This window comes from Pteropus vampyrus, unplaced genomic scaffold (genome assembly GCF_000151845.1).
Source record: "Pteropus vampyrus isolate Shadow unplaced genomic scaffold, Pvam_2.0 Scaffold30, whole genome shotgun sequence".
Taxonomy (NCBI): domain Eukaryota; kingdom Metazoa; phylum Chordata; class Mammalia; order Chiroptera; family Pteropodidae; genus Pteropus; species Pteropus vampyrus.
Genome location: NW_011888811.1, coordinates 8,005,401 through 8,022,838, shown reverse-complemented (window position 1 = coordinate 8,022,838; position 17,438 = coordinate 8,005,401). Strand labels below are relative to the sequence as shown.

At 42.4% G+C, this 17,438-nt stretch overlaps 1 protein-coding gene across 1 annotated transcript; it reads right to left on the bottom strand.

Moving 5' to 3' along the window:
- Positions 1-1,159: 1,159 nt before the first annotated feature.
- On the bottom strand, positions 1,160-16,379 carry IL12B (interleukin 12B). The gene is made up of 8 exons (XM_011356723.2): positions 15,472-16,379; positions 11,683-11,770; positions 8,116-8,391; positions 7,424-7,541; positions 5,828-6,045; positions 4,208-4,365; positions 2,752-2,883; positions 1,160-2,200 (listed from the first exon to the last, which is right to left on the bottom strand). The coding sequence occupies exons 2-7, from the start codon at positions 11,768-11,770 to the stop codon at positions 2,752-2,754; spliced, it is 990 nt and encodes a 329-aa protein (XP_011355025.1). The 5' UTR covers positions 15,472-16,379; the 3' UTR covers positions 1,160-2,200.
- Between the last annotated feature and the right edge of the window lie 1,059 nt (positions 16,380-17,438).

The window sequence follows — 17,438 nt, the reverse complement described above, 5'->3', positions numbered from 1 at the left end:
CAATAAAAAGGATGGTCCTGGGGAATATTTTTCAAAGAGAAAAGCTCTCTAATGCATGTACCGAAATTAAACAAAATGCTAAGAGGTCCAGAAGTCACTGGGCATGGTGGGGTCCAGAACATCTGAGCACTGCCCCAGGCTGGCTGCAAGTATTGGGAAAGGTCCCCAGGTCTCTGTACTTACAAAATGTGATTATTTCTTTCTTGGTTAACATTGTTCATCAAACTCCCTTTACTTGTTTTGATATCTCTAGATGAAAGACCCAGCAGGAGGACAAGTAGTTGTTATTAACCGAATATTCGCTATCAAGTGTGGGCTTATAAACACGAGATGATACATTTCAAATGTTGGATTAGGATGACAGACACTTCCACCCATTTCTTGTTAGGAGCAGAGGACAACAAGGGCTCCAGGGGACACTTAAAATAAGGAATGTAAACAGATATCCCTGTTGTAATTACCTTGCCATTACAAGGAAGCTCTGATGTGCACACTTGGCTTTTGAAGATAGCAGAGAATGCATTCCATTCTTTCTGATCCCACCACTTGCTCTTTGCCTGGGAGGCACCAAAGGGGAAGGAGCAGGCCCTGCCCGCTGAGCCCAAAGTGGGCACCTCCCCTTCTCTATCAAGCCTTTCTGGGTCGACTCCAGGTTTTACACTGACCATTCGCCTTCGTTCTCACCCCAGGCTGCCATATATACGGAATGTTTTGGCAGTTAGTGGTATTAAAGTTAACTTTTCATCCCTGTGTTATGAGCAATGCCAGGACGGAGGACTGTTTGGAACTCCTCAACCCCAAAGGCTAGAATATGTCTAGACACATGGCAAATCCTCAGTAAACACAAGCTGGACCATGGCTTTCATGGGTTGGAGTTTTATTTCATGATGCTTAGGAAACTAGGAGTGTGATTCCAGGATAGAATATGAAAGAAGCGAGAGCTTCCAACCCCTGTGTTCTCGCAGACAGTCCCTAAGCTCAGCAAGACACTGACTTTGGGAATCCTATAAAAGGAAAGAGCAACTCTGCGAAACTGGAAGTGAAATCGCTTCAAGGAAGGGCAATAATTCTTAAATGGGAGGGGAAAAAAGGCAGTCCTGGTAAATGTGAGAACAGGAGACCCGAGTTAGCTGAGAAAGCCCAAAATATTACTGCAAAGAAATGTTACATTTTTATTAATTCATCATCAGAATGTAAAAATAAATAAGTAAACAGAAAACCAATGGAATCACTTCACAGAAAGCACATTCATTACTTAATAGTAGCACCTCGATGTTTCGGCACTTTCCGGTCATGTCTGCTTGTCAGGTTCACTCATGCTGACCAGTAAGTGATTGTTGATCATTTCTACGTATCTGTCTGCTTTTCTTGAGTGGCTATTAAGGAGCAACTGGCAATTCTGACAATTTTATGTCCTTAGCCATAACTACACTTGTCTTCCCTCTTGAATCGTACGATCTTTTTACTTCCCAGACACTTATGAGGTCTCTATGTCACTCTCCTATGTCTTACAGATAGATGGGGCAGGGACTGCCACAGAGGCTGAAGCTGAACCACAATTTTAATCTTTAAAAAAAAATTTTTTTTAGCCCTTTCTAAATACAAGCATCCAACGATTAAACTTGCTTAGAAGTGCAGGCGGCCCTGGATTACCAGCACCACTTCAAGGAATCTTCATGGATATGGGAACTAACATCTCCTCAAGTGGGTTCCTGTCTCCATGTCTATTTAATTATCTCTTGTGTTCTCATCTATCATAAACATATTATGATGCTGGCATCAGAACATTGTGTTCTTACTGGTTGTCATAAAACCGATGCCCTGGCAGCCTCGGTTGAAAAGTTGTCAGTATAAATAACATATAAATTCACATTTTGCATAATAGGGCCCATTCCTTATGGATCAGGTCATGAGAGTGTAAAACATATATCTTGGCACAAAAACATTAAATAACCATAATAAATAAATACATAAATTACTTAAATAGCACTTGCAAGTTGGAAACTCTATAAATAAATTAGCTGATTGTTTCAATGAGCATTTAGAATTTAAGTATAAAAATACAGCAAAGACATCACTATGATCCTAAAAAAAAGCTAATTACGTAGAAAATATCTTTTTGGGGTCTATTAGATCATGTCTTTTAAAACTTTTACATATTTTCCACTTTTCTTCCAAGATTTCATTCTGGGAGTAGAACCTGAAAAAGAATGCCCAAAGTCTGTGAGGATCAGAAATGTGGCCACAAACTCTTCTTATTTCACACGACTCATTATCCAGGCAATTGGGTTTTGGGGGTTCTGTGTCAGAAGGGTCCAGCTCTTCCTTATGTGGCCTAGGGTTTGACTGGTACCTTGCTCACCAGAGACTCTTAAGAGTTTTCTTAAAATATCTGATGATGACATTTCCTGCTGAAAGCCTTTCAATGGCCCCCCAGTAACTCCTCTCATGGGGTTCTAATTCCTAGAAACAGCTTGTAAGCCATTCATGCTCTCATTCTTGGCTACCTCTCTCTCTTCTTTGCCTTTGCCTCTAGAAGGGCAGGACCTATACATGTTCTTCTTACTGCAGTATCCCTGAGCCCAGAACAGTGGCTGGAACAATGTGGGCATCAAATAAATATCTGCTAATGAACAAATGTATGTTTCTGACTATGGTAGCTGTGCCAGGCACCCCATCCCCTCTTTCCTCTCCTTCACCGAACCCCACCATTGCCCTGCAGGTCTGGGCTGGATCTCGTGGCCTGCTCACCTAACTGCAGGACACCGATGCCCATTCACTCCAGGATGAGCTATAGTAGCGGTCCCGAGCTTGCACGCGGATCATGGCATCCTTGTGGCACGCTACCTTGGCTGAGGTCTGATCCACGAAGAGTCTATCTTTCTGCAAAGAAGAGGGAAATCTTTGGCAATGCAGTCAGAAGGTAGGCTGGACATATATCTGCAGATCACATCTCTCAAAACAAGCATACTCAGGTTTTAGGGTATCATGCTTGCAATTCACAGGGGAGTGTGTAGAACTTGCGCCACCTACTGACAGAAGCTCTAAACAGATGCAGCTTTTCGACTGAGCAAGGCCTAAGGGTGAAATTGGTCCAGCTTTCATCTTTCTAGCCGAGCTGCCTTGCTTGACGTTCTCATGTGCAATCACCCGAGTACTGGGCTGTTGGTGGGACTGGGACCGATTTGCTCTAGTTGTCCCCTGGATATTCAGAAATACCATACTCTCATCCTTTCATCAGACAAACTTGTGTTCAAATCCAGGCGTTACTACTTATTAGCTGTGTGACCACAGGAAAATGTCTCAGATTCTCTGTGTCTCAGTTTTCCCATTTATAAAAGAGGAATGGTACTAATGCCTGCCTCATCGAGTTGTAAAAGTCAAAGGTGATAATCATGTAAAACTCTTAACAAAGTCTCTAATGGTGTAGAAAGCACTATTAATAATATAGATCTTAAGTAGGAAAGATACACATCAAGATTTTAAATAATATTTAGGTAAAATTGACTCCAGAATAGTCCTCACTCCCGCAAAAAAAATTCTTAGAGAGTGACCGAATTAGAGTTTCTACCAGATGCTAAATTTGTCCAGTGATTTTCAAACTGGGGTCCAAGGAGGCTGGGGCTCAATAAAAGTGCCTCTGAGATCTTGGGATTATTGATGCCAGGGCAAGAAAATTGGAAAGGCATCATCATAGCCTATGTAAATACTTACATTCTGTTTGATAAAATAATTTCACAATATGTGTAACAGCTGAGAGTTATCCATTTTGGATGAGACAGCATAAATGTTCTATCATCCATTATATTCATTCAGTCAAAACAATAATTTTAGGTTCCTGGAGCCCAGTTCTATTAGGACCAATTCTGAGTCCAAGAATTAATGGTCAGCCATAATGAAGGTGTATGGTCTTTGTGTCTGGTAGTCTGAGTTTATGTCCTGGTTCTGTCACTTCCTAGCTGGGTGACGTTGGGCAAATCATTTAACCTCTCTGAGCTTCAATGTCTTCACAGTGGTGATAATAACACTGCCTGTCTCTGTGGAGTTACTGTGGGATTAAGTAAGACATACATATATAACCCTTAGCACAGTTTCAGGCATAGAGAAAGTACTAAATAAAAATTAGCTGTTATTATTATCATTTATTTTCTTCTTGATGTAGGTCTGCATAAACCTGACCACAGAATATATGGCACCTGAATCTTACCTTTTCTCTCTTGTTCTTGCCCTGGACCTGAAGAGAAAATGTCAGGGAGAAGTAGGAATGTGGGGTGCTCCAGGTGTCGGGGTACTCCCAGCTGACCTCCACATGCCGGGAATTCTTTAATGGCTTTAGCTGCAGGTTCTTGGGTGGGTCTGGTTTGACTGTTGAAAATAAGAAACAGCCTTTATTTTCCTAGTCTTTGGAGTAAGGTCTTTGGAGTAAGGTAGTTCTGGCTTTGATCCCACTTTCATCTTTGACCAGCTGTGAGTCCATCAGATAGTTACTTAACTTCTCTGAGCATCTGATTGGCAGATGTGAGGCACCCTTGCTACTGGTGAGGCTCACACTGGTGCCTGTGGAAGGCAGCCCTCACCAGTTGCCACATCCTTTAAGGCTGAACCTGGGATTCAGCGTCCTTCTTATCATTGCACAATCAGATGGGCCTTGGCGGTGGAACCAAGTCTACGTAGTGCTCAGAAGAAAGTTCTTAGAGATAACAAGACTCTCATATCTGGGTTATCGGTGAAGGACCACCTTCTCTGTGGTCACCCTGCTCTTTGCACCAAACCTAGACTCGAGCTGAGCCTCTTGCTGAGGATGTGAGAGATTTTCCACTTAGTGTTCTTTTCTTTTGTCTTTTCATGGTGTCTGGCACTGATTTGTCTTGTAGCAGTTATAGTCACATGGTCTCTATGCTCATTCATTAAATAATTATGCGCCAGCAATCATTATGTGTCAGCCATTAAACTATGCATGGACAGTACAGCAGTGAATGTCACGAAGACTGTCCTCAAGTAACGTAGCATCTTCTAGATGAGGGGAGGGAGACATTCTAAGCAATGCACTTAGCTCCTAAGCCCAGCACCACTCCAAAGACCATGGCTCTTAGCAGATGTTTCACAAATATTCTTCCCTCTGTTCTTGACATGACTGACATCTTTCCTTTAGGAGTCATCTAAATGTTACTTCCTCAAAGAGACTTTTCCTGGCCACCCTACGTGAACTAGACTCTATCTTCCCCTAACCCACCAAGGTCAGCCTCTTCACACATTGCTAGAGCCAGTTCTGTGCTTCTCTCACAAATTATTTCATGATGCATGTTCAGTGGATAAATAGTAAAGGAAATGAAAAATGACAAAAATCTCCATCTACCAATTAAAAAAAATTGGTGTCCATTTTGGAGGGAATTATATTCCAATAAATAAATCTCATTTCGAATGCTAGAGAAAGATTGGTTGGGAATAATTGCAATTGGTAGAGAAGCTCTGGTTCTGAATAGGAATATTATACTTAAAGGGATGCTCCTAGATTCATCGTGGAAGCTGCCTGGGCAGCAGAAAAGAAGTGTAGCCAAGAGCCTGCTTTTTTAAGTGGGGCAGATCTGGGTCTGAATTGCTAGCTGTGAAAGCTGGGGCAAGTTGTTTAACTTTTTTTTTTTTTTTTTAAAAGACTAAATTTCCTCTTCCTTAAAATGCAGATAATAGTACCTACATTGTACTTTCTGGAGCATGCAAAATAAATTAGATAATGTATGTAAATCCTTTACTCCAATGCACGGAGCACTGTGAACAGGTGACAAATGGTATCTATCTTTATTAAGCACATATAATAAAGCAAACTCACTGATGTCCCTGATGAAGAAGCTGCTAGTGTAGTTTTCATACTTGAGCTTGTGAACAGCATCCACCAAGACCTCAATGGGCAGGCTCTCCTCAGCGGCGGGGCACGAACTGCCCTCTTGACACGCCACTGTGTACTTCTTATACTCCCTGTTGTCCACTCTGACCCTCTCTGCTGAGAGTGTCGCTGCTCCACACGTCACCCCTCGGGGGTCAGAGGAGCTGAAGTCAAAGACAGACATATTCTGTGTCACACATTTCTAGAGAGTTCCTAGCAGGAATAAGAAACTGCCTTTCCCATGAGAACACGATTGGCTTCAGAGGTAGTGCAAATGTTTAGAAACAGCTCTGCACTTACATACTTCTGGCCGAAATGAATCTGGAAAATTTTAGATCCAGAGCCTCTGGTTACATCTCATTAAAATGTTTATTTTGTTTTTCCCATTTTAATAACAAAATCAATACATGCTAATTATAAAAAACTAAAGGAACTATGTGTGCCTCTTGAACCCTAATCCTCCTTTTAACTCCAACTTCACTTCCTGAATACAAATATTATTCATATCTTGTATCTTACCAGACTTTTTCTATGAATATTCAAAGCAATCACATATCCACATGTATATATGCATACACACATATTCTGTCTATAGAAACACACATAGATTTTATTTTTTATGAAATAGGATCAAATGATATACATATGGTTTTATAACCATCTTTTCCCTGTCTGAACATATTATGGGGAGTGCTCCAAGACAGACCATATAGATTGGGTTATTCATTTTGATGACTACACATTAAGCCAGAGTATAACGTACCACACTTTACTTGACCTTTCCCCACTGATTACCAAACATGTCACAATGAAGATTTGCATCTATATCTTCGTGCACTTGTTTAAGCATTTCTATGGTAAGCATTTTCACTTTAAAGATGGAAAAGTGAGACCCCAAAAGTTGCTCAGGTAAACAGTGGCAAGACCGGGATGATTACCTAGGGTTGGCTCCATCATCCTACATTGTTGGGAACTTAGACAATGAGTGGAGAAAGTTACATAGAGGGGCTAAAATATAGGTCTTGTATCCATGGGAACTGGTTTCTTAGGGAAAGTCTAAGTGTCTTGGACAAACCGTGAACTTCAGAATGAGTAGTGTCAGTGGAAGAAAAGAGTGGAAGGGGTCCTGGAAAAATTTCTGCAGGCCTCGCGGAGTTCTGGAGTCGGCTTCAGGGCTTTCAAGGTCTATGGTCTAGAGCTCTTATTTCTGTTTTTTTGAGGTGCAATTTTGGCAAGTCATTTGTAGCTTCGATTTCTCCTTTTACCCCTCCCCACGGTGCTATGAGCCTTAAGGAAGCATCGCCAGGCAATTTGGATGAGTGAGTTCAAACACAATAGGGGCTATTCCCAGGCCCCAGTGATATCCTGTTCTGACGCATACATTTGTTCAGGCAATTAGCTTAAATGTCCATGTGATGGGGGCATTGAAAAAATAAGTTCACTTGGTTTTCTCTCCTATCACTAACTGATAGGCCATCTTTATTTTCTTAATGAAATAGTAGTTCTAGCAAAATGCTGGGAAACCAGAGTGGTTTCACTTACCCTCTGCTGCTTTTGACACTGAATTTCAAATCAGCACTGATTGCAGTCAGCCACCAGCAGGTGAAATGGCCAGAATAATTCTTTGCTTTACATTTTAGAAAGGTCTTATTTTTGGGTTCTGGATTTGGAAAAAAAAAAAAAAATCAATATTTAGGTTCCTCCCCCCAGAAAGATTTTGATTGTGATTAATTACAGGTCACCAAATGGTAAAAGAGTAAAGAGCTTCCTTTTATTTCCTTGGAAAATGATGCTGCTTCCCTGACAGGCAGTTCAGCGAGGACTGGGAGTGTCCCAATAGGATGCTGACTCTGTATAGCATACAACACATCTAACACACTGGAGGGAGGTATAAATTTTTGTTCAAGGTTATCACCCCAGTGCTGAGTTATGCACTATACATGTTGGTTAACTTCTATTAGTCTCTTAGTAATATCACCGTTATTTAAAGAGAAGCTTAGGAAAAGCATCTAGGCTCATCATGAAACTTTCTTAACATGAGATTTTGATGGTTGATAATCCAAAGTATCTGGCAAAGGAAAACAAAAGCAAAGAAAAATGTAGCTTCTGGGTAGTTTCAGTAAGGGACTTGATTACTTCATTAACTACATTAATCATTTCTTTAAACTTTTTAATTTTTGTATCTCTTATGGAGCAAAAGAGAAAACTGACATCATCCAAGGGGATGGAATTACCTTTCTGGTCCTTTAAAATATCAGTGGACCAAATGCCATCTTCCTTTTTGTGAAGCAGCAGGAGAGACTGGCTCAGAATCTTGCCCTCTTTGTGACAGGTGTACTGGCCAGCATCTCCGAATTCTTTGACTTGGATGGTCAAGGTTTTGCCAGAGCCTAAGACCTCACTGCTCTGGTCTGAGGTCCAGGTGATGCCTTCTTCTTCAGGGGTATCGCAGGTGAGGACCACCATTTCTCCAGGGGCATCAGGGTACCAATCCAACTCTACAACATAAACTGGAGAGCACAGAAAGTGGAGAACTGGACTGTCAGCTCCGTGAAGTCTGGGACTGTGTGTTTTTTGAACTACCTGGGCATCTGCACTGCCAAAGCACAACCTTGCTCATAACAGCAGAGGCTTGCTGAGATGATCTCAGGGTATTGGGCTCGACTTGGGCTCAAAGTAGTGGAAGAAAGAAGCAAAGAATTTTATAGATGCCGTCAACTCATTAACTAGCAGGGAGCAATTAGTAATTAACCTCTGATTAGCTGGCGGATGAGGAAGACCTTGTTACAATGAAAAAATGCAAACAGCACAAGACTATTTGCTGAAGGCCTGGTGGAGATGAGAGACTTCCAGCACAATTTCAGGCTCATAGGGAATAAGGCTGTGCACGAAATGTCAAGAAAGACTGACCCCACTAGCTCGGTGGAGAATTTGGAGAAAGGTACTTAATCACTATGAGCCTCGGTTACCTCGTCTGTAAAATGAAAATAATAATAGTATCTATGTCGTAGGTTTGGCTGCGAGGACTAAATGAATAAAAGCACGTGGAACACTTAGCACAGTGCCCACCTCCATAAACTCAGTTCCTATTCACAGGCCAAAGTGTCAGACAACTGCATAGAGACACCGTCTTACAACTTTCCATGGGGATTTTAGGATTTAGTTCCTACTGCATGAAACTCACCAATGGAGTTTTTCATTCTCTCCTTATTTTTTTGAAGCTATTTACATCCTTATGAGGCAGTTGATTAGGTCTTAGTCTTCCCATTTTATAGAGGAAGGTACTAAGACCGAGAGGCTAAGCAAGGTTTATGGCAAGTTAGAAGCACAAGAGCTGTATCTCAGACTTTCTGTCTCCCTGGCTTTGCATTGGAGCTCCAATACCTGTATCTTAACTGGCATTTGAGGGATGGCTTAGTATATAGTATTTCAAAGAAGATGTCACCTCGAAGCTCCATTCATGCATCAATTATTAATTAAATAGAATCGTTCAATGTAGTGGTTCTCACACCATGATCATCATGGGAATCTGTTAGAAATGCAAAGTCTCAGTTGCTGAACCCTCAGGAACTCTGGGATGGGCCCAGTGATGTGTTTTTATGTTCTCGGAAAATTATGATGCCTGCTGTGAGTATTAACAGTGGTTAAGTGCCTGGCTTTTGGAGTCATATAGGTCTGGGTTTAGGTCCGGCTCTATCTCTTATACTAGCCTGTGGGCTTGGGCAAGACATTGAATCACTTAAGGCATCACTTTAAAATGAACAACCTATGTGGGATACGTACCTAAAATGAACAGGACAAACACACTGAAACTCATGGACATGGACAATAGACTAGTGGTTACGAGAGGGTATGGAGGAGCGGGGAGGGAGAAGGTAGACACGGTTAAGAGGGTCAAATATGTGGTGACAGAAAGAAATCTAACTATGGGAGGTGAACACATAGTGTAAATATATATATGCCTGACGGTTAAAGTATACAGATGAAACTTATTGGATTTCATTAAACGATGTCACCATAAAAAAAAAATAATAATAATAAATAAGCAAATAAATAAATAAAATGAACGACCTATTAGTACTTGCTTCAGAAGGTTGACATGTGGATTATACAAGTTAATTCATACAAGAGCTTAACAACAGTGCCCTTAAATGCTCTGTAACCGGTGGCTCTTATTACTGGCATCCAAATGAAAAGTATCATGGAACACAAAATTTTCATTTTACATCAAAGGGATTTATAACTCCTGAATGGATAACGTAGATGAGGATCTGGGGCCCAACTCTTCGGACCCGATCCGCTGAGCTGACATAAAACCACATGACATCTTCGGCTTTCTCCAGTTTTTCTTTGTCCCACTGGCAACTGAACAGCATGGCTATCTCCCTGTCATAACCCCTAAAGGACCCTTGCCCAAGGGCAGTGAAACAACCAACCACAAGTGGAAGCCCAATGAGGAGCATCCAGAACCTAGGGCTCAGCTTCATCCCCTCATCTCATTTCCAAAGTCACAAGCCCTCTTGGGGTTTCTCACAGTGACTTCCTGGAATTTTTGTGGTTTACCAACTCAGAAGTTGCTAAGGGTTAACCATGCGAGAGCCAAGGTTCCCAAGCTTACTAAAAAAACCCCAGAACTGGAAGGGATCTGGCATGGTCATCTGTCTTAGGCCTTTGCCTTTACTCGAGGAAGGGTCTAAAATGCTCCAACCTTCCTGGTGCAGAGTGCGGAAGGTTGCATTATTGTTTTCCCCAAATTATTAAGAATGGAGGAATAGTTCCAATCCCTTTTAGGTACTCATATCAGTGCTGTACTCTCCTGACTATCATCCGGTCATCAGGTAAAATGTCTTTATTTTTAATTTACTCCTGTTTCTTCTCCCTCAGTTCTCTAAGGACATAGGAAACAACTGCTTCACATCCTTGTAAAATCCTTCTTCAAATACTTAAGTGCACAGGCTTTGAAGAAAGACAGAGATGAGATCAAGTCCCTGTTCCACCCTTAACCAAGTATGTGAAATTAGGTAAGTTATCTAATCTTTGTTGCCTCTGTTTTCAACATCTGTAAAATGGGGTACAAACAGTCCCTATTTCATATGGTTGGTGTAAGAATTAAATGAGATACTAAGCTCAATAAATATTAAGTATTATTATACAATGAAAGACAGCATTATCGACATGCTTATGTTGGCTTCAATGAGAAGCATCTGAGGGTCTCAGGAACAACTAACAATCAGTTAATGTAGTTAATACTCTAGGTAGTATGTATCACTTTGTAATCTCTGGGTTATAGTTGAGGAAACACAAGCTCAGAGGTGGCCCTGCTCAAGGTCACATAACCAGTGAGTGGCAGATCCAGCCTTGAACCCAAGTCCATGGGAGTCTAAATGCTATGCTTTCCGCAAAGTGTTTGGTCAGAGGCAAGTCATCTCGGTGCCAAGTGAGGAGGCTATGTCGTGTGGAAGAGTGGGAAATGACAGAGCACAGTCCCTATGCTTTTCTAAACCCTCACTTTGTCTTTTGATTGTATGATACAATTGATTTTTAGTAATACTGGCAAAGTCCATATCTCATTTCCCACCACACTCCAGAAAAAGCTCCTTCTCTGTCATCTAATGTGAAAGCCAAGCAATACAGACACCTTCAACAGTGAAAGGACATGCAACTGCCAGTTTCCCCACAGTGACAGCTCTCGCTAGGAAGCCCCAATGCGAGGTTTCCCATTTCAGTCTGGTTTCCCCCAGGCTGCCTGAGAATCCTGGCCTAGACCTGACCTCCGGAGAGAATAAAGAGTGTCTGGTTACCATCTTTCTCCAGTTCCCATATGGCCACAAGGGGTGATGCCAGTAAAACCAGGGAAAAACAGGAGAGGACCAACTGCTGCTGAAGCATCTGCAGGGGCGAGAGAAAGAGAGGAGGAGAAAGAGGAAAAGAGAAAGAAGAGAGAAAAGAGGAGAGAAAATGTCAATAAGTATTTGGAAACCATATTCACATTCTGTGCACATTGTATTTAATCTTTATTTTCCTCTTTCTTCTCTACATGGCAGGTTAACACTAAGTAAATTACAGGGTAAGAAAATCTCCAAATAGAGAACCATAGGCAATCTGAGGCTGAAAGAGACCTAAGGCCAGCCTTCTGATATAAAATCCTCTTATTTTTAAGATGAGAAACCTAAGGTTCAGAGAAGGACCATGACTTGTCTGGATCAACATTCAGCAGTTGTTTATTTGGTACTTTCTATGTAAAGGACACTGAGCTGGTGCCATTGGAAGTAACATAGGTTTTTACCTGGATTCTGCCTTTTAGGAGCAAATACTTTCATTCAACAAATACTTATTAAGTCAGTGTGATGACTACCTACCCTCTCGTTGGGAAGATAAGCTGCACACATGCATCACTGTAGCACAAGACAGTATGTGAAGTGACACCCAGGGCTAAAAGACTTGGGTAGGGGAGGAGAAGGTAATATAGAGGCAATCTTTCAAATTCTGGCAAGACCTAGTTGCCAGACCTTGTTCTAGGGATTTAGCTTCACTCTTTGTTTAGATTGTAATTCCTCCCAAAATAAAGACTACTCCCTTCTAGATAATGTAATCCAGTGGTTCTCAAACTGGAGTGTATGTCAGAATAACTTGGAAGGCTTGCCAAAACACTGACTGCTGAGTCCTACCCTCAGAGTGTCTGATTCAATAGGTCTGGGGGGCAGGACCCGAGGATCTGCTTCCTGGCAAAGCTGATATTGCTGGTCCTGGGACAGCACTTTGAGAACCACTGGTTTAACCCATGCTCAGGTTCCAGAGCCCCTGAAAATCAAGATGTTCTCTGGGAGAAGACCATAAAATATCAACAGATCCACCATGAAGTAATGAAATGCACAATTTTGTGATAAATCAGCCACTGTCTTATATTGCAGCTCAATCCAGATTTATGAAAATCTTCAGACTGTGAAAATTATACCCTACCTGTGAATTAGGTAGAGATAGTTATTATTTAATTTCAGTCTGAAACACCTCCATCCCCCTCTCAGAGCACCCATGTTGGGCAGCAACGTGATTTCAGAAACCACTGTCTAAATTATATGAAGAACGAGACTCAAAATTTTCAGCCAAATACCTTAAAAATGAGCACCCCTTGATGGGGGTGACTGAATACTGACGAATCACAGCTTTGTCAGAACTGCTGCTAATCCTAGGGGGACCTTGTCATGTGCTTTATCCCCTTAGATTGTAGAGGTTGTGAGTGGTGGTGATGGCACTAGAAGTCAGGCCTCTCCGTCCACTGTCAGCGGTCCTGTCACGGCGGCATGGCATTTTCAGGGGCATGTCTATCAGTTTGGTCCAGGCTATGGCTGTGACAAAGAACTAGTTGCCACGGCATACCAGTTGGTACACTCATAGGCTTGGAGTCAAGTAGCTATGGGCTTCAGTGCTGGTTCCACCACTCCCTAGTTGTGTGATGCTGGCCAAATCGCTCTCTGAGTCTCAAATCTGCTCATCTATAAAATGGACGTAATACTCATATCAAAGGGTTGTTTGGGAGAATGCAATGAGATGATGTAATAGAAGGCAACCAATAACATGTTAGGCTGTACCTTGGGGAAGGAAGAGATAAAGGAAAAATTTGGTGTATCTCTGTTTCGTATGCAATGGGTAGATAAGAAGTCATTCCTGGCTGTAGAGAAATGCCATAGAGGTAGTACAGTTACACAGGCCTGTAAAAACCAGATGCTGGTGCTCTGGGGAGGGCGACAACAGAGATTCCTGGCATCTCCTGGCAATTCCTTTACACTCTCCTAATGCTGGGGTTTCCCCACTGGCTGTGTGCCCAGCACTTCCTCTCTTGGCCTCAGATGCATTTGAGAATTTCAGGTGAATGTCACTTTAGGATCATGGGAGACCTGGTGATGGTTCTCATTTTAGTATCACCTACATTTTAAACCACAGAAGACTGGCAGGGGTGAAGATCGTTTCCCCTGGGTTTGATTAAGATGAAACCAGAAAGAAGTCAACACGTGGTTACTCTGTGGTCCTCTAGACCAGCTGTGTCCCACAGCCCGCATTTCCTCGGCATGCTAGGTTTGAGAGTCTTGAGGATTAAAGAAAAATTTTTTTTCATTTAATTTCATAGGTTTTCTAAACTCTTAAAACCCTTGTATGAGGGATGCAGGGAGCCTGGGGCCTGTGGCATGTTAAGGCTCTCTAACACTGGGGCCAACGTGGGCGTGATGATGGCATTTGGTTAGGCATCTCTTTTTCAAGTTTTAATTTCTTTGTTACTTTTTAATTAGAGGAGAGAATTATTATATAAAAATAAAAGACATAGTCGCAGAAGGCACGGGCAGCACAAGCAAAGGGCCCCTGTGTGGGAGCCAGGCAGGCCCAGCACTGGCATCCCAGCTCTGCCAAGTCATTAGTTGTGTGACTCCAGGCAAGTCGCTTGTTAAGCCTCACCCTCTGAATCTGTAAAAAGGACATCTTAATGTGGTGAGGAGATAATGAAATAATTCATGTAAAATACCCACCCACCATGGTGCCCAGACTGAGTCAGGACTCCTGACTATTCCTTCCCACGGAGCCCCATTCCTCTCCTAGCATTTCCTACCAGTGCGATCATATAGTTTCTTTAATGTACGGTTACTTCCCCACTACGCTGAGATCTCCGGTGGCAGGGATCATGTCTGTCTTATTCTACTCAGTGTTCCAGTCTCTAGCATAGAGGGATTTCATCAATTATTAGAAAAGTGAATGAATGTACCAAAGTCATAAAATTTCAGATCCCAGGAAAACGAACTCTAAGAGGCTGCCCAAATTCTTTCTAATATCTTGAAATTCCTTATTTGAAAAAAAGTGGGCCATCAGCGAGAGTTTGGTAGTCTCTTTGTTCAAATGATATTTTAACCCAATCATTTTTTTAACCTGGAAATTATTGCACACAATTTACCTGGGCAAGTATAAGACACCAGTACAGTGAAGATTATCTTTTTTCTTACAGATTTAAAAATTCTTTGGAAAGTGGTTTAAACATTGCAGTTGCTTTCCATATTTTAAGTGGGCCCAAGTCAGTTAATCCAAAAGAACTCATAACTCAGCTATTATTCTAATTGATTGTCACAACTGACTTGTAAGCTCATCGCAAATATGAGAGCAAGTATTTTCTGTAACATTCAATTATGAGATAAAAGGATGAATTCAATTATTTATTAAATTCATTATTACCTAATGAATGAAAGGCTTTTAAAAAGTTTATAATACTAAGGTAAGAAACACTTTAAATCTATACAGTCCTTTAATTGATGGGCTTTAATACTGAGGAACATACTTTTATATGCATACCATTTTTAAACAAGATAAAACAAACTTTTCTATAACTATGCATTTGTTCACAGACCTTGGTATAATTATTATTAATTGAGCTTCTAAATTAATACTTTATACATTAGTCCCCAAATTACTGACTTTTCACTAGTGTCCCAGCAGGTAAAGCACCAGGAGTGCTTCTAGGAATCTACTCACTCCATGAAGCCAGGTGCAGGGGGAGCACACACGTGGTGCGGGCCTGGGGAAGGGGTGGCAGGGGCTTGGGAAGTGCTTACCTTGTTTCTGGCTGAGCTGCAGAGTTTGCTGGGTATGAAACGGTTGTTTCTTCTTCTTCTGTTGCTGCTGCTGCTACTGGAGCTTATATACCCTACTCCTACCGAGCTTTCTGATAGAAACTTAAACTAGAAGCTGACTTGTTTCAAGTTGCAACACTGAAAACAACTCTCAAAACCTTCTGGGGGAATTTCAAGAAGTTCCTTTTTTTTTTTTTTTTTTCCTTCTGTGTGTATCAATAAGGCTGAGGAAACATAGCATCAAAATCCCAGGTAATGAACTAAGAGGAAATGACTTTTGGGTGGGGAAAAAGGAAGGAGATGGACAACTGTTTTTCTTTGGGTTGACATCATGGCCAATGTGCTTAGAGATAGCAGTAGACAGCCTCCCTGGGCTATGCAGATTGGAGAAGGCAGGCCAAGGAGTGGTCACGAAGGAGGCTGAGGCCTCACAGGAGGCTGAGTTCAGGCCAGGATGGGGCAATTGTAAGCTAGAGGGCCCCAATGCAAAATCTATGGTTCTTCTTAAGTCAGAGGATGAGATGAAGGACAAAAGGTTTAGTATATCTGGGGCACCCTTGCCCACATATGGATTTCGGAAATATATTACCACCCATTGTGCCTCCATGCACCCCCCCGCCCCCCACAGACACTCCTGCACATCCTCACTGAATCCTGCACATTCATACAGACACAGCCCTAGGGAGGATGAAAAATATGTGTACTATTAATAAGATTCAAATGTGTAGAGACACGGCCGACGCTCATAGATACTAGCCCATAGACAGAGCAGAAAGTGAAATCTCCACAGGCAAGCAGAGACAACCCAAGCCACAACCCAGAGACAATCCAAGGCATTACCCGCTTAGACACCCAGCGTATACCCTAACACTCATTTGCTCACACACCTATAGCCCTAGGAACTCTACGCAGATGAGTAGAATTAGAAGAATTAGCTAGGAATTCCCAAAAGAATTTAACATTCCTAAGGGTGCAAAGGTGTACACCGGTGTTGGACACCTCCATCCGGTCTGCACAGAATAAGGAACACCAAATACAGGCCAACAGATGCGGGCCATTCCCATAGTCGCCGACAGAGGGCGCTGCTGTGAGGCGGTCCCGGCGTGCGACCCGGCTCTCAGCGCTCACCCGAGTGGCGGCTTCTCCATCCCCGCTCCCGGTTCCAGCCACGGGGGAAGTTCCTGCGGCCGGGCCGGGTTTCAGGAGGGCGCAGATTTCTGTGCTAACTTTCCTTTCAATCTCAGTGGGGTGAAAACGGAAAACCCAGGCGAGAGCGGAGGAGCTTCCCAGCCGCATACTTCCTCCCTCCCTTTGTCCCAGACGCGGGAGGGCGGAGCCACCCAGCTGGCAGTCCCACTGGTGATCCGACCTTGTGCTCTCGCTTGGGTGGAGACGTTACCTTCAGCTCTGAGCGTCTTCTCTCATTTCCTCGGTCCAAAACCTTGCTTCCTAGGCTTCAAATGAAATGGAAGTTCTCATGTTACACAAGATACGTATATGGTTAAGTGAACAAAGTAGATTGCGTTGTATGTTTGCTATACGGTACCGTGTGTGCGTGTGTGTGTGTGTGTGTGTGTACGTACGTGAACATTTGACAATGGGCATCCCTGGGGAGTATAGCTAGATGGTGATGGGGAAGAGGGGCCTTTCCACAGTTTGCTATATTTGTTATTATAGTTGACCCTTGAACAGAGTGATGTGTGTGTTGGTGGGGGATGTTAGGGGTGTCAACGCTCCCCCTGCCCAGTCCTATAACTTGACTCCCCAAAAACTTAACTAAAATTGGCTGTCAGTTGAAACCAATCTACAAGAGATTGCTTTCAGAACCCTGTGAATACCAAAATCCATGGAAGCTCGACTTTCTTATATAACATGGTGTAGAACCATGCATGCAGTTGGCCCTCTGCATGCGAAGATTCCCAACCACTGATGAAAAATACTGTTTTGGA

Bases quoted from the DNA above. Each gene is read 5' to 3' on its own strand.
- IL12B (XM_011356723.2), bottom strand. From the start codon at position 11,770: ATGCTTCAGCAGCAGTTGGTCCTCTCCTGTTTTTCCCTGGTTTTACTG. The intron at 7,542-8,115 runs GTAATTCCATCC...TTCCAAATCCAG, and splicing joins TATTTTAAAGGACCAGAAAG to AACCCAAAAATAAGACCTTT. The intron at 2,884-4,207 runs GTAAGATTCAGG...TCTTCTTTGCAG, and splicing joins GCAAGAACAAGAGAGAAAAG to AAAGATAGACTCTTCGTGGA.